This window comes from Onychostoma macrolepis, chromosome 11, assembly GCF_012432095.1.
Source record: "Onychostoma macrolepis isolate SWU-2019 chromosome 11, ASM1243209v1, whole genome shotgun sequence".
Lineage (NCBI taxonomy): Eukaryota > Metazoa > Chordata > Actinopteri > Cypriniformes > Cyprinidae > Onychostoma > Onychostoma macrolepis.
Window position 1 is genome coordinate 20,264,565 of NC_081165.1, and position 25,150 is coordinate 20,289,714.

Sequence of the window (25,150 nt, forward strand, 5' to 3'; positions counted from 1 at the left end):
AAGTACACTTTGATCCAGCAGAGTTCATTCAATAAGTAAGATTACCAACCATATAAACATTATCTCCTGGAGGTGCAGGAGATGCACGTCAAGTGTTATTGACTTCCCTGCTGCAATCGAAAGATGGTCCAAACTATATAATCCCCATATGAACAGGATTTAATTTTGTATTACAACATGCAGCAGTGGATTTGTGAAAATAATCGAGTGTATTATGGTCATTGTTGTCACGGCTAACTCCGGCGTTATGTGAGGGCTCGCTGTGCCACACGAGCACGCCATGGATGTAAACAGTGCAATCAAACAGATCTGCAAGTATTTATTCAAGAGCTTTGAGTGAATGTGTGTGGGATCGCGCTGAGCTTTTGCAGAGTACAAAGCAAATCTGTCGCCTCGTGGTAGAAAATCACTTTCCTGAACTTTCACTTTCAATGTACCTATTCCAACAGTCGAGTGCATAGCTACCAGTAAAAAATAGACACTTTTCAATGCAAGCATCATACCTCACCATGCCATACCATTGTTCATTACACTTATTTTGCATCTCCGTTTTAACCTTTTGTACTGTACATTTTTCCTACAAGTAACAGGAAATGTATGTACAGCCAGAACGAAGGAACAATAATTATGTATAACAGGATACATTTAAGAAAAAAGTTGAAAGTTCTGTCTAGATGTATTATATAATCAATGAGTGGGTTTAGCAATATGCATGACCATATTTTCCCATTAAATTTAAATGGCGGCCCCCAAAGCGCTTTGAATGACAGCTTCCATATGGGAGATGCCATTATGAATTACAGTGATTATCTGCAGCCTGTAAAAGCAGAGCGAGGAAAAAATAATAATAACAGTAATAAAAAAGGCTCCAAAACTGAAGACAGATCTCACATTGATGAAAAGGAACAGGCGCACAGCACGCTCACAACTCTTTCCGGCCATCGAGAATGTTCCACTAATGCGTACAAATGTCAACGTTCTTTTTGTCTCACACTCGCTCTATCTTCAGCGTAACCTTTTAAAAAATGTAACAATATGACCTTAAGAAAGAAAGAATGGAAGGCAATGGCTACACTAGGGGCTATGATGATGCCGTTTCTGTTTGCTTTCAGGTCACCAAGGAAGGAATGAGATACAACCTATGTAATCTACTGACAAATACTATTTCTCTGCAACATCTCAGTCAACTCAGAGGTCAAAGTTATTAATGTGAGTACCATGGCAGCTCACACGCGCATCAGCCGTTTTGCGATCGGTGACAGGCAAAGGAAACAGAGAAGATGAGGGTGACATGAAAGAACGAGATAAAAAAGAGTGAAAAGACAGAAATAGCTGCAAAATTAACATTGAGGATGGATGAGTGAAACGGAATGAGAAATGGACTGGAGATGTAAAGAAAGCAGTGACATGAAGGGTGACTACTGAAAAGTGAAGAGAAAAAAAGAATGGGGGGAGGGGGGTGGGGAGAAAGCCAGGTAGACAAAAAGAACCCACACTTTGTGAGTCAAGGGAACGGGTTGACCTTAAAACTCTCTCAACTCCAACAACGAACTAACGCAATGTTACATCAGCCCTAAAGGTCACCACAATGCAATATTTTAATAAAAAAGAACATATGGTCAGACTCTGAGAAGCATTCAACCGAATACTACTAGAAAATGCTTTCCTCAAAGTCAGACAACAGCTACAGGACTAATTTATTATAATGAACAATTAATGAATTCTGTCAGGAACTCATTAGCTAAGAACTTGCAGGGAGTTGCGTGAACCGAAAAGTGCAGAATAATTTATTTTTCATTTGTGGAACATAAGGACGCAACCAAATGTTGAAGAATCAGCAAAAAATATATTGACTGAACAAAGCTGAATATTTGAGGACGTTACCGCCCCGTGGTATCCTGTGAGATGTAAAACACCTATAGGAAAACTCGGTTACAGTAGCATTCCCGCCAACATTCTTATTCAACATCAATGGCAGTTGCTCAGCTGGCACATGCCTCCGAGGAAGTACTTATTTTGCTAGCTGGCATCTTTGCTCATGGGAACATGTTTTTTGAGCCAATCACCTGAGCTATATATGCCTAATTTCTGAATCCATAAGAAAATGGTGTCCAGACAATCTGATTGGCTGATGGCACCACAAGAACTTGCATAGTCCCAAGCAAGCATGCAAACAAACAAACAATAAATAACCTGACCGAAAATAATAAAAACATATTTATTTAATTTTTATGATGGTCACACACCACTAACTTTAGTGTTCTTTTTTTCATTTCTTTTCTTTTCTTTTTTAAATTTTTTTTAAAGGGGTCATCGGATGCTACATGCACTTTTACAAGTTGTTTGAACTGAAATGTGTGTTGGCAGTGTGTGTACCCACCCTATAATGATAAAAATCCACCCAGTGTTTTTTTTTAATCTACTAAAATCTTTACCCCTTTCTCAAATTGAGCTGATCTCAGATGCCCCTCCCACGATAGTTTGATTGACAATAGCATTTCAGCACAGACTGGACTGGTGTCTTACCTTAGACCCACCCTGAGTGAGCTGTCATCAGTCCGCCATTGTTTCACCGCCGAAGCAGATGTAGACCAGAATGTCTCCTAAGAGACTGAAGTGTTTTGTTGTTGGATGTAGTAATGAACATAGCAGTCATCATTTACTACCGACATCTAAGCCACTGAAGATGCAGTAGATTACATTTGTTTGTGAAGGGAATGCACCCCCGATCTACCTAAATGCATCTATCTTTGTGCGAATCATTCGTGATCCAGCTTCACCAACAGAAGAAGTGAGTATAAGGTTTTTTAATGAATCTTTGCAAATCGCCTTCCCTTATAATGTGCTAATTAGCAAGTTTCATGATGAATGCAGCTAAAGTAAACAGTCCCCTCAGAGAGCGGCTCTGAAGAGAGGGGTGGAGTCAGCAGAGCTCATTTGCATTTAAAGGAAAATGCAAAGAAAAGAGTTGTTTCTGACAGGGTAAAAAAGGTGTTTTTTACACCACCATTGAGAAATTTTAACCAAACTATGTAACAGACTTTTCATTAAGACCCTAAAGAATCATATCAACTTGCAAGCATCCGATGACCCCTTTAAGAAATTACTTTTAACCAAATCAGCATATGTGACCCTGGACCACAAAACCAGTCATAAGAGCAAATTTTTGAAATTGATGTAAGGTTTGTTAGCATAGGACAATATGTGGTGGCCGAGATACGACTATTTGAAAATCTGGAATCTGAGGTTGCAAAAAATCTAAATATTGAGAAAATCACCTTTAAAGTTGTCCAAATAAAGTCCTTAGTAATGCATATTACTAATCAAAAATTAAGTTTTGATATATTTACGTTAGGACATTTACAAAATATCTCCATGGAACATGATCTTTACTTAATATCCTAATGATTTTTTGGCATAAAAAAAATCGATAATTTCGACCCATACAATGTATTGTTGGCTATTGCTACAAATATACCTGTGCGACTTAAGACTGATTTTGTGCTCCAGGGTCACGTATTAGAATCGTTTCTGAAGGATCATGTGACACTGAAGACTGCAGGAATTTCTACTGAAAATTCAGCTTTGCCATCACAGAAATAAATGACGTTTTAAAACATATTAAATTAGAACAGTTATTTTAGTTTGTAATAATATTTCGCAATATTACAGCTTTACTGTTAAAAAATAAATAAATAAATAAATATAAAGAAAAAAAAAAAACCTTACTGACCCCAAACTGCCATCTACTGGTAGGCATGTGTCCATGTTAACCAATCAAAGTGTAACCACTTGGGTGCTACACCATTTTAGGACAAAATCCACAGTGGGAGGGTAATTTGTCAAGAAAATTGTGCTCACACAGTGAACTTCTCCAACCCTTCACCCATTTGTTTACACATCTGGAACACCTAAACATGCACAGAATGTGACCTCAATATGCTCCACAGCCTTAGTCAGTACAGTGAACACAGTCTGGAACACACACACACACACACACACACACACACACACACACACACACATACATATACACAGAGACATACACAGACGTCCCCGTGAGTGTGGTGTCTCTACGGAGCAGTTAAGTCATTAGCGCACTGCTGCACACCACTAAGCACATAAGCATATGTTCTCTTACATCCTGCGCTCTCTCTCTCTTTTTCTCTCCATTCCTCACACCTACAGACATTTTCTCTTTCACGTTCTCCTACTGCTCCGCAGTGCTGGAGACCATCCAAATGCTAAAGCCGTTAATTAGCACACGATGCAAATCATCCCATTCACATCTTAAGGCAGCCTGGTGAGAGTGACGAATAAAAGTATCTGTCTCGTTTAGACCTTTCCCATGACTGAAAAGTTGACTTTACAGTCCCTCTGTAGAGTATGCCACCATTACTGGGCTTAAAAGAGACTACAAACAACAGGGCAGTATGTGTAACAGGCCGTACGGTTGATAGACAGCGTTGTGCTCGCACGTGTGTGTTTATGTGAGCGCTGAGCTGTGCCGCCCATATATGTCACTGCCCGGAGCGCTCTAGCGTTTCTGATTAATTGTATCCTGTTTCCATAATAAGTGTTTCTCAAGAAACCAAGCTAATTTTGGGATCTCTTTACACCACCCCACCCTTCAGTCAGAGTGTTAGCACCATTAATTTAGCTATTAGTAGCATTAATCCCATCTACCTCGATGCCAAATGTCAGCTCATTATGCTCTGTCTAAGTAAATGATTAGAGCTGACATTTTAGAGGTGCTTGTTGTGCATAATGATAACTATGTTTCCCGTGGTCCTTCATGTTAAGTCTTTAATTGACACCAGCAGCTCTTAAAATCAATGAACATTTTTTGAAGAATACTTGTATTTTTGTTATGTTCTTAGGTTTCATAAAGTGTTTATGGGCACAGAGGACCCTTTGTTTATTTTCTGCACAGGTAAAAAAAAAAAAATGGTGTAGAATAATTTTTACTCAGAAACTGCTAGCAAATTTCACAAACATTTACAAAGGAACGGGTAACACACTGAATTAAACAGTAGGACAACCTGAAATAGTATTTTCTTGTAAAACATTTCTTTGTTTTCTTTACAACTTTTTTTTCTATTTTTACAATTTAAGTGGCATTTCCTGATTTTTTTTTTCTCCCCAAAACGTATCAATACAACATTAACACACAGTTCACTGCTATGTGTGTGCACTTTGGATGGGTTAAATGCAGAGCACGAATTCACCATACTTGGCTGTATGTCACATCACTTAAACAAAACATGCTATTATAAATTATTTAATAGTAATAATACTAATAATAATGTATAAATACAAAATCCATGTATTACATACATGCCAAAAGTTACGTTTAAAAAAATAAAATAATTTGTATATGAAATTGTCTCTAAATAACATATAAATTAATATATTAATAATATTAAAAATATAATAAAATAATATATATATATATATATATATAATTAAAATAATTTGTCTTTAATAATTTAGATATATTCTGTTATTTTCAAGTTTTTCTTTACTTGCATACTGTATATTAGCATGATCTAAAAGACTTCAAATTAATAATAATAATAATAATAATATATTATTATTTATTACTGAATATAATAATAGTAATAACGAATTATCAAAACAATCAACTTGGAATAGTATATATGATCTTAAAGTAAATATAATATTTTAAATATTATTTTGTATTTTATAATACATTAAAAATAAAAATAGTATAAAATGTTTTTTTTTTTAATATTTAAGATCATCATATAATATTCCACGTTCATTGTTTTGACACAAATATGGTCATCTAAGAATTGTGTACATTACAGTTTTTGCCATGGAAAAGTGAGTGACAGCATCTACCGCAGCGATTGTGGAATGACTCTTCTGTTCTTTTGGATTTGCTTAGGCTTGAGAGAGTGAAACAAAGCCATTCATCATGCCTTCCTGATGTAAAGACACCTGTCGCACAGTTATCTTAAGAGATAGGAGAGAGCTGGAGGGAAAGAAACAGCTCTCCATCCTCCGTATCATCTATCTACTGACTTGCTGATGCGAAGCAATTTTTGGTCCGCGTTTGTGCTTATGTGCATAACCTACAGGTAGATGTCTCTCGCAGGGAGCTGATCTCTTTGTCTCTGTCTCCCACTCAGACGCAATATCATTATTTAGCTGTTTGGCAAGAAGGTCCTTATCATCAGTGCTGCAAACATCCTGCACGAGAGATGGACCGCTTCAATCGACAATTACCCCATAAAAGCTGCATTGTAGCGATCTCACGGTAAGAATGAAGCATCTCCGATACCCTATTGACCCTTCAGACAACCTACAAACTTTAGATAGCAACAGACAAGGACAGAACAACACCAAGAACACTAACACTGAGCAAGACACATAACCTCATCTACAACCAAAGGCCCATTCACAACAAGAACGATAATAACTAAGAAGACCAGTGTTGGGGGGTAACGCATTAACGCATGCGAGATATGTAATCAGATTACTTTTTTAAGTAAATAGTAAAGTAATGCATTACTTTTTAATTTAGAAGGAAATATCTGAGTTACTTTTTCAAATAAGTAACTCCAGTTAAATTGTTTCCCAAGTACTGACTGACAGCTCTCGTGTTGCCATGTTGAGAGAAATCGGGAGAAAGTGCAGAGGCATTGTTTGCGCGGTGTGAACGTGATGTTACTGTAGTTCTAGACTAAATATGAACATGCATTTCCTCATCTACCTGCACAAAACAGATTCAGTATTCCTCAAAATGAATAAGTCAAATGCGATAAATATGTTAAATAAGACAAATATCATTTAGCCTATATATTTAATTTCACTTTTTATTAACCAATGTCTTTGCTACTGACCTTCGATGTTCCAATTCAACCGTACTAATAAGCAAAAATGACACATTTGTGTTTCATTTTTGTTATTGCTGAATAGTGTTGAACTTTCTTCTCCTGCGTCATATTCTTCAATTTGTTTGAGCTGCGCCCTCTACTGTACAGACGTCAATTTACATTTCCTTCAGGCTGAGGTGTATTCATTTCACTTTTGAAAGGGCTTTTACATTTGTAAACGAAGACATTTTTTATATTAAAAACAAACAAGCAAGCCCTGCCAAAAAGTAACTCAAAAGTAATGCAACACATTACGTAATTAACGTAATGTAATTATTTACTTTTTTAAAGGAGTAACGCAATATTGTAATGCTTTACTTTTAAAAGTAACTTTCCCTAACACTGATGAAGACTATAACGATAACTATATTAGAGACCACGGATGATAGCAGTTTGTTTATTATTAGCACACACTGCAGTTTTGTCGTCTACCGTTTTAAGCGCTCAAGTTCTTTAAAGCAGGATGGATTCTGATTGGTTGATTAACATTATTGATATAGTTGTGGCATAGACTCTGCTATTCTTTTAAATTTAGAATGATTTACAACTATAATTAACGTTATCCTTATAGTTATATATTTGATGGACACTTTACTATCCCGTGAGGCCACTGGAGAGGATTTATGAATGGCAGTGTAGCAGCGTAACTGATACTGTAGGTCACATGACAGACTACCTCTGATTACATTCATACTACAAACAACATCCTTTTTTTTTACGGTTGCAGTGTAAGTTTCAAACAAAATGTAGTACCTACCAGACATTATGTGATTTTGAATGCAGCGATAGTCTGAAGCTAGAGTCTGTGTTCATCATACACTATGGGATTTTCTGTGAAATGTGTCAACTCAAATCTGCAGACCGGCTCAGACTTTCGGCAACTAGCATCAACTCAGGGCAGAAAACTTGGTATAAGTCATTTTAGTGTATTTCAGCCTTAACATAGTAAACTACAAAGTATCAGAAACAGGCAGACGGAGAGACAATGGATCCTCCTGCAGGCCTGTGATCAGAAGGTCAACAGCCACTTTATTAATGACCCGTCCACCCTCTTATTATTTCGAATGAATTTATTCACGCAAAAAAAGTGCAGGTTTTCATTAGGCTGATCTTTTGGGTCTTTTTGAAGTACATTCATATGCCCACACACTGTGGTCAATTATACACTGAGGGCTGGACGTCCTGCTCTATTTGTGTTCATTTAACACACACACAGCAGCCATATTGTCAAGCTCATTTCCACTGAATCAGCACCCTGAGGATTCATTATCTATTCTTTAACATCCTCGACATTAGGAAGATTAAGCCGAGCTCACCGCAGCCAGCAAAGGCCATTGGTGCGGCACGGCCTTCATACCCATAATGCATTTAGGTGAATGGCGATTACGGTGTTTACACACTTCAAAGTTGGAGTAATATTCTAAAGGGAAAACCACTAAATGCCAGCCTGTTATATGAAAATGGAGCATATTAAGTGTAAATTCGAACCATGCGCACACACAAACACCCACGCGCTTAAGCAGCCAGAACAAAACAGGCACGGTCGGTGCACTCTTCTGAACTTTTGCCCCTCTTTAAAGCATTAGCCTTGAGCAAAGAGTTGTGTTCGCCATAACGAAGAGGCGAGACTTAATTTCAGATCAACCGGCCTTTTAGAAGGATGCACAGATGCTACGCTACCGTCCATATGCTAGAACTTCCCCCACCGCCCACATTCACTCCACCGACGCAAAGTCTTCTACCAAGCCATTGGTCTAGAAAAGGCCAGAAAATGGCTATTGATTTCTGATAAACAAGTTTCCACGTTGGGAGATCAGGACCTCTCGATTTCTTCAAGGTCGAGGAAAACGGACAATAACGTGCGGCGAGCTCTTCTTTTCTTCGCCTCTGCCCCTGAAGGCCAGTGTGGCCAAAAGCAACCAGGCTGGATAATACAAGAGGGAGGGCTCTTTGTATCTCAAATGAGAATCTTTGATGAGCTTGAAGAGGAACTTCAAACAGGCTGAAGGAGAAGAGAGGAGAGTCGAGGAGTACCGACCACATGTTTATCGGGTTGTAGATACACAAGGGAGGAGGGAAAGGCTTCTAAAGTAAATGAAACCAGATGGTGAAACGTGCACATGTGCGGACGCTTGCCCTTTGAAATGAGATACAGTGGTCAAATATCATTTTAGCATATCACTTTGATGTTTGTTAATTGAGAGAGGAAAATTTCGTGTTACCTTAAAAAGCATGAGTCGGGAAATGAGCTGGCAAATGAGGATCTCACAGGAGACTATAAACAGTTGCGGTGTAATCGTATGCCTCATCTATCAAGGTTCTCAGAGATAAAATAGAGCATGGCCGGTCTGTCTGCTAGGAATGCACAAAACTGGATATTTTCAAAATAAGCCACTCGATTGGTTGCCAAAAATAAAGTATATAATTAGGCTAGTTTTGGATTTACCTGCTTTAGGCATTACTTGTTCTTGTGGTCAAAACATCTAGACAGAGAAAGGATAAGAAGGGAAAGGGAAAGAATAGAGGTCTTGGAATAACATTTTTAAAAGTGGAACAATGGCTTTAAAATAAAATAAAATAGAATCAAATAAAAAATAAATTTAAAAAAAGGATTAGGCCAAAACCAATAATATTTTTAATATTTTATAATATTATTTTATTATATTTTAATAGTGGCATATAAATAAATAATACTATTATCTGTAAAATAAACAAATAAATGAACAAACCCTTTAAAAAGTAAATCCTCCTAAATGCTACAAGTAAATTAATGCATCCCAATAATGCAAATATATGTTCAGTTTACAGAATTAAAAAATAAGATTTGCTAAAGATTATATTTATCAATGTAATTAAATGTTTTTATATCTATATATCTATAGTGTGTGTGTACATACACAGTGGCACCTGCAGGTGTACGGCTATATGCACTGTGCGTACCATGAGCGCTCAGACTGACCTGAGATTTGCCTTGTAAACATTTCAGCAGTTAGTAGTTGTATGTGTCCCGTATTTCTGTCAACTGAACCAGCCATGCCATTAATTATGAATTTATCAGTCTTTCGCGCGTGAAAGTCAATTTCTGCATACAAATATTACGCCAATCGAAACAAAAAATCGTGCTATACGCACCTTCATAATAATAATAATAATTCATTACATTTATATAGCGTTTTTCTAGGCACTCAAAGCGCTTTACATAGTAAGGGGGGGTATCTCCTCATCCACCATGTGATCGGGTTAGCCTATAACAATTAATTAGGTTACTTTAAAAATGGGAATACAACAAATTCATGACAATGTTTTAAATTCAATCTAGGCTACCATGTAAAATGTATAGTGAAAAGTTCTTTAAAAACATCTGGAATGCAATAAAGAAATTTTTAAAGCTGTTTTTAAAGCGTTTGCAGCATGGATTAAAAAATACTAATAGGCTAATAATTTACATATCAGACAAAATTGCGTTGCAGCAAATCCTTTAAATTGTAAGGTATTCAGAACAGAGCAACATAAAAATCAGAAAATATAAGCAGCTATACAATTATAGGACAAAGTTTTACATATAGCCTATGCCATTATAATTTGATTTATTTTTTAATTGTATAGAATTTTAATCTTTTCCCTATTTTTATATTTTAGACGTCCATCAATAATGGTGACAATAACATCTCCTCATTGGACATGCGTTTAGAGAGAAATGCATCTTTACTGATTACATAATTAAAGTTTTTATTTTCGATTTGAATTATTTCGTTTTAAAGTAATTTAAAGCTTTCTATAGATATATATTTTTATCATGTCTGTGAGGCTATTCGCTAGGTTTCAGTTCACCATTGTGAAGCGCTCCTGTTCAAGACAAGACAGCAGAAAGCGCATCCTCTGTTTTCCTATTTATTTTATAAAAGCACAACGTTTTGTTGATATTGTGAGTGCACACAAATATAAGTAGACCCTTTACAGTTCTGAATGATGTATTACTCTTACCTTTATGAGCAAAAATGACAGCGTATTTTAGGTTGTTTCCACTGTTAGAAAAAATACAAGTGATCGCACTGGCACCTCTATGTCCTGCAAAGCATGATTCAGCTGCCTTCCACTCTCCAAACAAATGATTGGATATGCATCTAACAGTGCGCATTTATCTAAGTAAAACATTTAAACTAACATTTGTGATATGCTTGAACTGTTTTATATCTATAGATTTTATTTTAGGCAAGTTGTGATGATTTGAGAAGGCTAAACTCACCGCTGGCTGCTTGATCGTTACTTAAAAAAAAAGAAAAAAAAAACAAACTTACATTTAACAAACAAAAAATGCTCCAAACATTTTTTTTTTTAATTAACTTAATAAAAAAAGAAACAAAATATAATCACTTTTCAATTATATACAAAACGGAACTATTTTAATTGCTGAAACTAGTATAAGCTGTTTTGGGAGAAGGGAAAAAAAAAGACAGAGAATTCTGATAAGCTGTCTGACAAGGCCAGGGCCTATATTTGAGGCCCGTGCAGGGCTCTAGTCCACTTCATCCAATGCTGTTTTGTTCTCTGTTGTTTTCATCTGCGAGCATGCTCTTGATAGATGTATTCTACCATTTTGTTGAGTTTAAAACGTGACACATTCGTTCTGCTCTCACTGATCATTTGGTCCTTCCAAAAATTTTTTAATGAAAAACTGTGCATACCCTCGGAAGAAATCCTGCAGGCGCCCCTGTACATACAGACAATAAAGAGTATGTATATGTGCACATATGTATGTATATGTATACACACACACACACACACACACAAAATACTTTACAGAAAATTATTCCGAAACATTGTAATCATAAGAAATATGTATATTAAAATATAAAATACACTAAAAGAAAGAAGTAAAAATTAAAAAAGGAATTATTTAATAAGAATATGAGGGACATAAAAGGAAAAGAGGACAAAAAAGTCTAATCTATAACCAGTATGAAATTAATATAATGTGTATCCCTACAAAAAAAACAAAAAACACACAAAAAAAAACTGTTTAACCAGTTGCCATCACGACTCATCAATCTACATGTATAATGATTTTGGTTATCACTCTCTTAATATTTCACATACAGTATGTTGACTATTTTTAATTAATGAGGCTTGCTAGAGGCAATTCATCCACGCCCTGCGACACCAATTGTTTCAATAAAATAATCATTACCATATGGACAGGCAAATAGAATTAAAACAGTAACAGATTACATGTTACATAAATGATGTTGAACAGCCGTAACACGATTAATTTATGGAGATTTCAACCACCCGGAAAAGAGGACAGGTTGATGGAGTGTCCTAGCTGACCGGCAGAACAACTTGGCTTCAGCGGGCCCCCGTTCCTCGTGCCCGCCCTTTGGCGGGTCATGCTTTCCTGTAGCGCCTTACCCTGGCACAACGTGACCCCCGTGTGCCCACCACACCAATGCCAAGAGCCAGAGAGAGCGTTCAGACATGAGTAATGATGCCATCGTAACCAAAGGAACAGCCGGAGAGGAGAGCACACACTCGCCTGCATAATAGAAACTGGAAGGCAGGCAATTGGGCTCCCTTCCGAATGGAATCTGCCAAATCAGGTTGGACTGCAGAAAGTTCCCATTCAGCATCAATGTTCCAAAGCTAAATCTGAAGAGGAGAGTAACTGGAAGAAATGAAACATGAGAGGTTAAGCCAGAGGTCATAAGAGCAATGGAAAACGTGCCAAACGCAGCGTCTCGTGCGCCAGGAAAGTAGACTGCGTCATCTTCTAGCTGAATGAAGATGAGATGTTCTCTGTTAAAATCAATTACATCAACATATTGTGGCCAATACCAGTGCATCTGTCGTCCAACATATTAAATACCCACTCATGCACTGTATTCCGTGTACACAGTCTATGAACATATGAGCGCACTTGCCAACTGAAATGATGAAGGGAGAGAGCGGTGACAGTGATGCAGATGGAACGGTGTGAAGGGAGCATTTGCGTGACTGAGGAGGAGAGCGTCTGAACGCGGGGAGGGGGAGATGTGAGATTTCAATCTGCGCGCACGCAAAATCAGCATCTGTGAGACAGCCGCTGTCGACTACTGAGCCAAAAGAACCAGAAGAAAAGGGCAGCATCCAGTGGACCAAATTCTTGGGCTTTGTTTAGACACATATCCAACTCAAATTCATTTCTGGAGTCTACACAGCAAAAACCCACAATGTTTACAGCCAAAATCTGATGTTTACAAACCCGATTCATCTTATGATATCATGATGGACATGAGGAAAGGCAATATTTTCCATTTTCCATCATCCCTTTCCACACTGACAGCTTATTTCAGTAGTTGTATGCGAAAGTCTCTTGGTATTGTGCTGATGCTTACGCTGTTACTATAGCAACCAATGTAGATACACTGGACATTGACTATGCTGTCTGAACAAACTTGCAAAATGACAGTGAAAAAGTCAATTATAAGGATAGGATTTGAAAACCAAACTGAATATGTTTCCAGCGTGAACGAAGCTGTGGAATTCTTAAAGGCATAGTTCTATCATCATTTACTCACCTTCATGTCATTTCACACCTGCATGGTTGTCCTTCTTCTATAGAATACAGCTGATGTTTTGGCATCTTCTGTTTCTGAATTTTTGTGGAATGTGTGGAATGACATGAGGGTGATTAAGGATGACAGAATTGCCATTTTTGGGTGAACTATCCCTTGAAGTATGTTCACAAAACAGTACAAATTAAAAATACAATTCAAGCCTCTTTGAAACGGCGTTTTTCTGAGATAAAACCTACTAATATTTTTAAAAAGTAGTCATAAACTACATATTCCCTTATGTAGCCGACTACATAAAAGCTGTTCATATTTTTTAAAATAATTCTTAATTATTTTTATTAATTGTATTATTTAATCTATTTAATTTGAAAAAAATTTTCTAAAAAAAAAAAAAACAATGGCATAAACAAATAAAAAAATAAAAATAACTCATATTTTAACACTTAATTCAAATACTGATTTTAACAAAATATTCCCATACAAAAAGATTAGGAAAAATACTGTACAAAGGCTTCCGAGTCTCTTTTATGAACCTGAAGTGACCTGAATCAGTGAATGAATAAGAGGCAACCTTCCAGAAGGATGTGTTTCAACAAGTAGTTGCACAAAATGCCACGGAACTACTTTATTGAAAAAGCTACAAAAAGAAAACAGCTGAGCAATAGTCTTGCTACTTAAAAATGAATTCAAGTTAGAAGCAGTAGCTTTTTTCTATGATAACAGCAAAACTGCTCATGACAGCTTGATGTTGCTGTAGTCTGCATTGTATGTTTACACAATGAAAGAAGGTCCGAACCAAAACGCAGAACAGAATTCAATACATTTATCCACAATATAAAGCTATTGCTCTCTTTATAGCTCTCTGACAGACAATTTGTTTAGGTGGAGAGCTTCTCTTGTTAAACAAAAGCAGCAAAGCAGAAGTTTGAACCTGAAGTATGACTTGCTTCAGAAAACCTGACAGGAAAGTAAAGTGAAGAGTTTCAAGTGTGTGTGTGTGTGTGTGTGTGTCGTGCGTGCCGTCTGAGGCGTGAGAACGGCGCTAGCATTCCCAATGCTTTGAGTCACTGAAATATAATTCAGTTTATGAAAAGCTCTCTCTTTCACACCCCCTTCCTCTTTTATTTTAAGTCTAAAAGGCATGTGTGATACCACCTATTCGTCTAATAAACGGGGCTGGTTCCTATTCCTCCTATCTAGAGGGAAAGGAGAAAAAGGGACAGACTGGCGGTAATGAAAATGTTTTCTCTTTTGTTCTTTGACTGTGAACAGGAGCAGAAAGGTTGTAATTTAACTGCTGGGAGTGCCATGAAGACACTGAATGTAATAATGGCTTTTGCTATCTAATTTGTGTAGGGATTTGCCTGGACACAGTTGATCTCCATAGGCCTTAATGCTACACTGCCTTTGAACGCGAGAGAGAGTGAGTGAATGAGAGGTGCGAGTCTGCGTTAAAACAGCAGATGGAGTGAAAGCATTCGCCCTAGAGTCTAAATGGTCTCTTTAACCTTTCTATTTCAGGATAAGACACACACAAGGCCAACGGTTACAACACATGGACTAGCTTTCAGCAAAATTCAGTGTAAAGGTCAATAGAAGTTCACTATCAAAACTACTGTATTAAATCATAGTATTAGCAAAATAGAATTCCAGGCTTAATGTAATATACGCATCACCAGTTGAGTTCTATATTAATGCACCTAGTTCCAACGTTGCTTGGCAACCGCAAACAGCCGGCAGTCAGGCTAATGAACTATATCACTTGCCGGAAGAATTGTTTATTGTAATTATTATTCATAAGAAACAATTCTTGGTGTTTATTTCCTGATAATTGCAATTATTCTTGTGATTTGAAGTAATAAATTGAATTATTATTGAATGGATCATTTTATAATATAGCTGTTGTCACCGCTTTATGCTACCCAAGTGCCCATAACTGGCCTATTAACTCACCATCATAAAAGCACTTTAAATGAGTCATGAATTGAGAAATCAAATGTTCCTTGATCTTTTGACATACAAAACATCAGCGTGCTATAAAAACATGCTGTCCAAACATACCTGTCTACAGTGCACAATGAATCTCTTTACACCTCAGAAAGCAAAAAATGCAATTCACGACCCCTTTAACAGGCACATCTTCTGGTTCATTGTGTTATTTAATGATGAAAAGCATGAATATGTCCAGCGATAGACATGAAAAGTGAAACGACAGGAAAATGTCTTTCACAAATTCACATACATAACACTAGATGTTTGACCAAATTCAAAATTAGCAAAGAAAATAGGGCAGCTTTCAACTCCAGGGAAGCTGAAATAATTCTGGAGTGTGTGTGTGTGGGTCAGATTTTGCCTACATTGTGAGGACTAAATGTGCCCAGAAGGAAAGTAAAACCTGAAATCACTTGCACTGAGGGAGCGCCAACAATCCCGACGAGGAAAACGGCTTAATAAGCATACGTTCTGTGAAAGCTGGGTTTAGGGGTAAAGTTAGGGAATAGAAAATATCATAGTTAAAGGTAAGTCTGCACCATGATGGAAAAATGCACTCGTATGTTATCAAATTTGGCCTATTAATTGTTTTGAATAACAGTCCACATGGCAGAGCGCCGTCAAGCCCAAAGCTGTCAGCCTGGACCAATGCAAGAACAGGTGTTAGCTCTAAGGTAAAAAGCAAAAGCTGTTCATCCATCAGCCTCGTAGTTAAATAGTGTCTTCCCCCCCCCTGTCCACCTCACTGCAGGACCTAAGAACAGCGTATTTATTTTAGCTCCTGAATCTGCGCCCGGTTGAACTAGCTGATAGCCATAATGCAGTTTGCCACTGTTTTTCCAGTCTGGATATTGAGCTCAGGCTTACAGCAGCGCAGATGTGCAGCTCTAGAGCAGCTGCAGCTCTGTGAAATGTATTTACCAATGTGCTTCTTTGTATGATAAAAGACAAGTGTCATTGTCTTAAGTCTTTTCATCATAAGAACAACATCATAGTGTAGAGGAAGAGGAAGATCTTCCATTTCAATGAAAGCTAAATTAAAGTACAGTGTTGAGTCTGAGACTATAAATCCGGGTTCCTAAGTGACAGTTCACTGGTGGTAACCCTCCATCACACCATCTGCTGCGCCTCCTGTGCTTATATATATGAGATTATTTCCTTAAGGAGCTTGTGGTGCCAAAAGGACTGATGCTTTTAATTGGAACTCAAATGCAGTGCAAACAAACCCATGCAGATGGGTACCAACACACACACACACACACACACACACACACACACACACACTGGCGCTTACAGAAGGCACAAGTTCTGCGTTCCAGAGGCTGGCAGCAGCTGTTGGCAAATAATGTGAGGTAATGTGTGACTCTTTAAAATCGTTAAAAAGGCAGTTCCCTAAATACTCAGAGTGTCAAACAATTCACTGAAATAAACTCTGTTGAAGAGCTATACTAAGAATTTTATAGTTGTTGAATTTACTAAGATCCCAAATAAAGAGTGCTAATTTGCTTGTGAAATCTATCAAACATATTGCGTGCAAATTGCTAAAAATAATCATGCAAATAAAAACGTGTCAAAGTAGGTTGGACACACAAAAGGAAGTTTTTTTTGCACAGCACACATATACCAAATGTTAGTCATGCTCATGTGTTCTCTCTATGGGCTTTTTTTTTTTGCCTTTTATCAGGATAGGACAGGATAGAGAGATGACAAGAAAGCATTGGGTGGAGAGAGGGGAGTGGGATCAGCAAAGGACCTCAAGACGGGAATCGAACTTGGATCACAGCGAGCGCAGCTGCACTTTATGTTAATGAACTAACCAGGAGACTATTGATGTTGCCCTTATGTTCTCTCTAAAAGTTAGTCTCTACCACTAAATACAACTTTATATAGCTGTTTATTTCACAAAATGATAAAACAAAACAAAAAAAACTGTATTGGGCGCACTTAACATTGTCTTATGCACTCTCTAAATGTTAGTCTCTTTCACTAAAATAACATTTTTCAAATAAAATAAAATAAAGCTATTTTGGAAATGCATTCTCTATTCAGAGTCTCAATTCAAAAATTCATTCCTTACATTCTTTTTATAGTTTTTGAAGATTATTTATTAAAATAAAAAAATAAAAACGGCAGTATTGGCCACAGTATGTATCCTATAGTCTCACAGTTCTAGTTCTGTCAAAATAACAGCATAGTGCACACCACCACTCACATTAATACCTACTGTATTAACTCACAATAATTTCCTTGCACAGTCACCGTTTCTGAAATTTCTTTCAGGATTGATAAATCCTGCGCTATAAATCCAGTGCCATTTAATCCATTTGCACTGACACCGGTCTTTACTGTGCACATGTGAAAGCACACCACAAATTACATATTCATTAAACTCACAAAAAAACTTAAAAGATGACTCACTTCAGGTGTTTGAAAGACACAACCCTCAAACTACATAACTTCGCAATATACCCCCCTTACAAAAGCCTTTTCCCATTTAATATATATATATATATTACACCATTTTCCTCAAGGGGACCATTGTCTGCTCCCCACAGTTTAGGTGAATTCTGGTTTTACCATAATAGTGGGTACATTTGGTCCTTGCAATGCAAGCAAAACCTGACTCACACACACTTCCACACACTAAAAATCAGTCCTAATTGCAGAGGCAACACCTGTCATGTCATTGCCAGTCTACAACCAGCATCTCTATCCCAAAATGCCAACATGATGGTAAAGGTCTGGACACAGCTCCCACCAGCGGCAGCCAAATTGGACGTTTCACCTCGCTGCATGACTACTAGAGAGCCACTCCAACGGTGGTCCTATTAGCAGGACAGATATAGCTCTCCTGGGAAGATGGCGAGAGAGAAAGCATGCGAGAGAGAAACAGAAGGAAAGCGAAAACCCAACGGAGAGGTGGGATTTTATCCGGCATACTAAGTATGAACAGTATACTTGTAGCTATCTATCTTCATTTCTGTCAACTGGTTTTGGATCACACCCACATTAACCTCAGCTATTAAGTTCCTCTTATTCGCTCCTTAGCGCTGTATTAAAATCTAATACTCAAGACTAATGCATTTCCTACCATGGCATTTTTTTAACATTATGACAGGCTAACAGGAGGGCCCATTTGAGACAGATATGCAGAATAAGAGGCTACGCCAAGTCCCCTGGGTGGCGGCATTCATTACTGTATTGTATTAAAAATACAACCGCGCTGAACAAGATATTGATCAAGCTGGGTGGACTGTGAAGCTGCCTGCAGAATTGCAATAACGCTGTAGAAATCATTCACTGCAATCCATTGCAGCCTAAATAATGTTTTGATAAATCACATGCTAACAGTTAGACAAAAAGACACTTCCTTCTTTATTTTTTCTTTCTAAATTACAGATTACACACTTTTTAATCTTCCCCTTTTTTCCATTTTTAACCCTCAGTGACATGGGGAGCGAGGAAGACATCTGTGTTTCATTTGTCTGTGTGTGTAAACTAAAAAGCAGCATTGTGTTGTCTGTCACTAAATTTGATGTTCTAGCCGATGTGCTCTATGATTTGGCTGTTGCACAGCTGAAGCTCTTCTTTTGCTGTTTTTTCCCTGCCGTGCACCTGATGGGTTTGAACAATTTGCTCGGCTGGCAGAAAAAAGCATAATCAATCGGGAGATTACAGATAAAAGGCTTTAAAACCAGCCGACCAAGGCACTTTCTACTATAACAATTACACCTAGGCCTACCTCAGGTAGCGCCAATTAAACTGCGAAAGAGTGAGGGGCTAGAGAGAACGAGAGAGACAAAAGAAGAGAAATGGATGGAAAGAATTTGCAGTGGAGGTGAAACACAGCATAGTCGAGGCAAGTCATTTGGCGGCCATATTGGTAATGCTTCTTGTGCAGCTATTTAACACTACCATTCAAAAGTCTGGGGTCAATTTTTTATTTTTTTTTAATCAAATAGATTTAAATAAAGATTGTCCTTTTTAATTTGTATTCATCAAACAACCCTAAAAAAGTGTCACATTTTCCACAAAAACATTAAGCAGCACAAAACTGATAATGAGATTATTCTTGAGCACCAAATTAGCATATTAAGCATATTAGAATGATTTATGAAGGATCATGTGGCATTGAAGACTAGTGAAAGTTTTCAAATATATTAAAATAGAAAACAGTTACTATAAATTGCCATTCAAAAAAATTAAAAGTAAAATAAAATAATATAATGACGTTTCAAATCTGTTAAAAAGGAAGTATGAATTGTGCTCAATATTAAAACAATAATTATAGTATTTTTTTTTGCATTTTATTTATACTTATATATCATATTAAATGTAAATATAATAAAAAAAAAAGCATCCTTTTACTGATAGTGTAGTGACTTTCAGCCACCGTATTGTGCTTTGCAATTTCTTCGATTAATTTTTATGATACTTATACTTTATATGTCCTATCTTACAATACAGTGGGTTCAAAAAACTAACCTAAACAAACCACTACAGATATAACAGACAAATATAAGAGAAATGGTAATGCAAGGACAAACTGAAATTTGTTAAAAAAAAAGCAGATACAGTGAAAACGAGTCGTTTTCTCTTGGGTAGCGAGGTGCGCATAAGCTGACAGCCATAAAGCGTTCTGTCATCAAAACCTCAGAGTGCAGCCAGACCCACACAAAGGCCAAGGACACCGAGTTCTCCTTCATTCACTCTTTCATCTTCATTCCTCCATCTCTTACACTCGCCCCCTTTGCTGCTTTCATTTCTTTAGTTTAAGCCATCAACCGGTATTCATACTGAAGAATAGATGGAGGCAGTGAGGAGAGAGACAGAGAGAATGAGAGCAACATTCAGCAAAAACACCCATATAAAGAATTTACTTTGTGTTTGTGTCTATGCAGAGCCAGCATGTCCTATAGGTGATACAGGCGCTCAGCTGCAGCCTTGACATTCATGATATTAAAAGCAAAAACTCTTATCAAGTAACCTACACTGAAAGAGAGCATGTGTCGATCAGATGTAAACAAGAACAACAAAGACACAAAAAGATCAGAGGAGTGTAAGTATACAGTAATTTATTAAATTAAATTATGACATTAAAAACTGAATCCAGTGCTACATCTTTATTTTAATTAGGTGTTTTATTTATTTATTTATTTTTTGTTGTGTTTTTATGTAAAGTATTTGTACTATTAAATATACACTACCTTTCAAAACCTTTAGGTCAGTAAGATTTTGTTGATGCTTTTAAAAGCCTCTTATGCTTTTGGGTTAAATATAAACTATAAATAATAATGAGCAATTATACTACAATTTAAATAAATTTAAAAACATTAAAAAAAATATATATATATTTTATTTATGTAATGCAAAGCTGAATTTTTAACAGCCATTACTCCAGTTTTCAGAAAACATGCTAAATTCTAACATATAAATTTGATTCTCAAGAAACATTTCTTTATGTACTAGTAGAGCCAATTCTCATGGCCTAAATTCGGGCCCTTCATTTATACGTGTACAGGCAGGGCCAGTGTGCTCATACGTATCCCTCTATATACAGCCACGCATATGAATATTTGCAGTATATGTGTGTATATAATGATATATATCCTTGTACCCACATATATTTACAGCTTTGTGTATGTGTACACCTCAGGCCTAGCCACTTTGAGTCACACTCATGGCTCTGTACGGGAGGATAGAGTGTGTGCGCCTGTTTGTGTGAACACATTTGTGTAAAGCAGCCAGAGGAGTAATGCCTGCTGTCTAAACAGTGACCGTCACCATTACTGTTGTCAGGATGATGCCGTCAACATCTTTCTGCATCGCTTCGACCATATGGCCCTTTGCTTCTTTTACACTAACACCACACAAACATAGTAAAAATGCATTACATACTAAAATAAAGAAACTCTCTGGTCCGCAGAGAGTTTTTTTTTTACATCCTTTTCAAGCTATTCAAAACGCTTGCATTAGCCTTATTATTATCCATTATGGTGCATTTGCAGAAATCTTGAAGGGCAGCACACTATTTGTACCAGCTTACCGTCTGACAAAAGAGCACTGGCTAAGAAAGTAAAATGTGCTGGCCTGGAAATATAGACCCTGCTGGCCTGCACATATCCTATTCTCGTGCAAAATGCAGAGTAAACGGAAAAAAACGGACCAAGTGCCACGTCTAGTTTCCACAAAGCATTGTGGGCAAGTGTGCTTTGAGTGCAAAACATATACAGCTCGAGTTCAGGACAGGACTGCCCTTTAAGCGCAGACTCTGCGAGGCTTTTTTCACTCCTTTCTGATCTCGCTCTTGCTCTCCATCTCCGAATGGATGCAGAAATGGACAGTGCAGGTGTTATTTTTCAGTGGCCCCAGCAGCTCTGCAGGTGGACTATATGCTGGTCACGCAGTCCATTATAGCCAGCACATGCGCAGTACCTCCAGTGCTCCATTTTGCTAAAAATGGGAGGCAATTTGAGAATATATAACAGCATAAATTCAATAGCAAAAACACACACTTTAAAGATTGCCCCCCGCTGAGTCAAATGTACATGAAAAAGAGGTCTGTCTACACAGCGACTCCCAGGGCAAGCGCCTCATCTTTGACAAACAGCCAGACCGAGCGCGTGTGAACCAAACAATAGAACCATGAGGGGTGATTGACCGAAGTGAGTCGAGAATGATTGAACGAGCATGCTGGGAAAATGTGCCAGCTCTGAAACTCAGAACAGAACCGAGGGAGCAGAGGTGAGTCTTCAGTAATCAGTAACAAAGATTGGGTTCTCCGTGTCAGCCAACAGACCTGAAAGTATGCTAAGTGAATTTCAGAAAAAAGATGTACATCTGCTGCCGCAGCGATGCTCCATTTGGATGGAGTCACGCGTGCTTGCGGACCAACATTGAAAAACAATAATCACATTTGAGATCTGGCACATTCAGAGTCATGCAGAGCTGTATCCGAGAACATATTTCTCAAGTACTCACCATGGCCAGATGACAGCAGGGTATCTACAAGTGAGAGAAAACAGAGAGACGGTTAGTCAACGAAACCGACTTTTATACATAACTCAAATATGAGCAAATAATCAACAGGACTCAGTACAACAAACTTTGATAATATGCATCCACATAGGGTTTAACATAACATATTAAGACACCATGACAGCAGAGACAGGTTAGATTACAAATGTTATTATAGATGGGTAAATGAGTCATTTGAATCATTCATCATTAATGTTAAAAAAACACGATTTCATTCAATCGACTGTAAATATAAGTCGTTGACTTGTTTATTCAACCAATTCATTAAAAAAGAGATTTAATTAATTGTAAAAAAAGAGTGAGTCATCCAATCTCCCGTTTAACCTATTCTTTCAAACATACCGATTCAATCATAAATGAATCGAAAGAGTCATTTAAATCATTCATTCAGCCAATTTGTTCAAATATACTGATTCATTGATGAACAAATAAAGCCACTTTCTATACATGTGAGTCATTTCATTCAGCCAATTCAGACATAAACACTGATTCATTCAGAAAGGAAACATGTGAATCATTAATTTGATTATTGTTTAAAGAAAATAAACAATAACAATACACCACTAGCATGAGTTGTTTGCACAACACTTGATTCTGCTTTGGTTTTGTCTGGAACTATTTCTGGTAAAAAAGCAAACTACACAATGCAACTGTCAACATTGTGTCAAAAATGTTTATTACTCCAGTAATATTAAAGTATTACCTAATCACAGGCAATATTAACAACAGCACACTTGCGTGTGTCATTATGCTTAAGGATATCATGCTAAAAACTGAGAATAACCCTGCTCTTGAACTTTCAAACAACTCTTCCAAGATTTTCCTTTTGTTGTTTTACATTTCAGGAGTTCCACTTCACTGTCTACGCGAAATGAGGAAAGGCAAATTCAATTTTCAACAAGCCAGCTCAACTGACTGTATCTTCTTCTGGTTGAAATACAGTTTTGTGTCCAAGTTCATGCGTTCCTTCATCTGCGAGTATGCAATCCATGTTTCAAAACTTCTGCTTGGGGAAAATCACAAAAAAAATCCAAGTGCTGTAGGTCTTCCAAACAATGTTCCTTTATTCTACATGAATAACGATTTCTCATTTATTCAGTATCTCATCCCCCACTGCTGCGAATTCAGGCAGTTCCTCTCTCCTCCCCAAGGCTTCACGCAGACTCATTGGCACACAATCTGGGCATTTTGGCATGGATGCAGACTCTAACGCTGTGTCTGAACTCTCGCCCATGCCTAAACCTTGTAGCGCACACCAGGAGATGACTAACAATCACTGTTACGATTTCAGACTCCCAGCACGTACAGGGCAAACTTAGCCAACTGTAAAACATCAAGGAACTTGCTTCTACCCTGAAAGAAATCTTAAAAATAAATACTCCTTTAATTTGAATAATGAACTAAGAAACTCTCCTCCACCGATGATTCATCCGAGATGCAGACACGCATTTAGGTTCAATTAAGCAGCATCTGCCTGAAGAAAATAATTGTACAAAACATTTGCAGCATTCCAAGGACCCACTCAGCCTTTCCTGTCTATACATTGTCAGCTGCTTTCTTGTTATGCGTCTTGCTGGATGACTATACACACGTTCTCTCATACATCTTTGAAATGGAAAGGTCATCGCAATTTATTTCTCTCTGAAAATACAGATTACTCCATTTCTTGTTCAATAGTGTTTTCGGTCACTGCCTGCGCACAGAAAGAAATACCCAAACTAAAGCACCGTGAATGTTTCCTATGAACCGTGCAGAACTATGCAAGTTCTTCTTTACATCTCGCCACTCGGGTTTTGTAGCAACGTGACAGAAACCATGAGGTCTCTGAAGATCCTCCGCAACGCATTACTGAACACATTCTTATAACAATACCCAGCCATTGGAATTAAAATAGTACTAATGAACAAGCAAATGTACTCAATTTTCATTTTAAGTGCAGAAGTAATGCACAATTCTTTTGGGTCTTGTTAAACCAAGCAGAGGGAAACAGAATGTGACAGAAGACGATGCAAAGAAATGTATCTACCAACAAAACACTCCCACAACAAAAACATGAATTATTCATTGCGCAAATGGCAACAAACAATATTCCGTTCCACATGGATTTCTGTATTAATTGGAGTGAGCGTTGTGAGAAGTAGAAATTTCCATGTTCCTCCATGTCTTTCCCCTTGCTGGAGAGAAAGCCGGAAAGTTGGCTTCATACAAATTAATTAGTTGTCTGATTATGAAAAACAACAATGGACTTTATTGTTTTCTGCCATTTGTTTGTTTTGATTAATTATTACTAATGGGTTGCGTGCAGAATAACAATGAGGTAAAACGTTCTTGATTGCTTAAATAAGCAGAAGTGCACTGCTGAGGGTTTATGGTATCAGAAGCAGTGACGGCGAAAATAAACATAATTCCAGAGAACTGTTTGCATTATTTGAGCTTAACCAGAGCTGGAACACACACACATATCATTTTATTGTTTATTGTCACTGTACTGATAGGAGACTGGGGAGAAAAGAGGCAAATGGGCTGGATTTGAACTCACATCTCCCACATCAGCCCGTGTTTGGATCCTGTTTATTCCAGTTTGGATAATGTATTTTGCCATATTCAGCCACAAAAATGTTAACTGGATACATGCCAAAGTCAGAGTGGAAAACACAGCGTGTTTGC

General features: G+C 37.4%; 1 protein-coding gene across 7 annotated transcripts in view; it reads right to left on the minus strand.

The window, feature by feature from the left end:
- The window catches only part of cdh4 (cadherin 4, type 1, R-cadherin (retinal)), a 253,284-nt gene that overhangs the window by 95,011 nt on the left and 133,123 nt on the right, over positions 1-25,150 (minus strand). For all 7 annotated transcript variants that reach the window (XM_058791222.1, XM_058791221.1, XM_058791219.1 and 4 more), the window contains one exon: positions 22,427-22,450. In XM_058791222.1, coding sequence (XP_058647205.1) covers positions 22,427-22,450 — 24 coding nt within the window. The remainder of the gene's footprint in view (positions 1-22,426; positions 22,451-25,150) is intronic.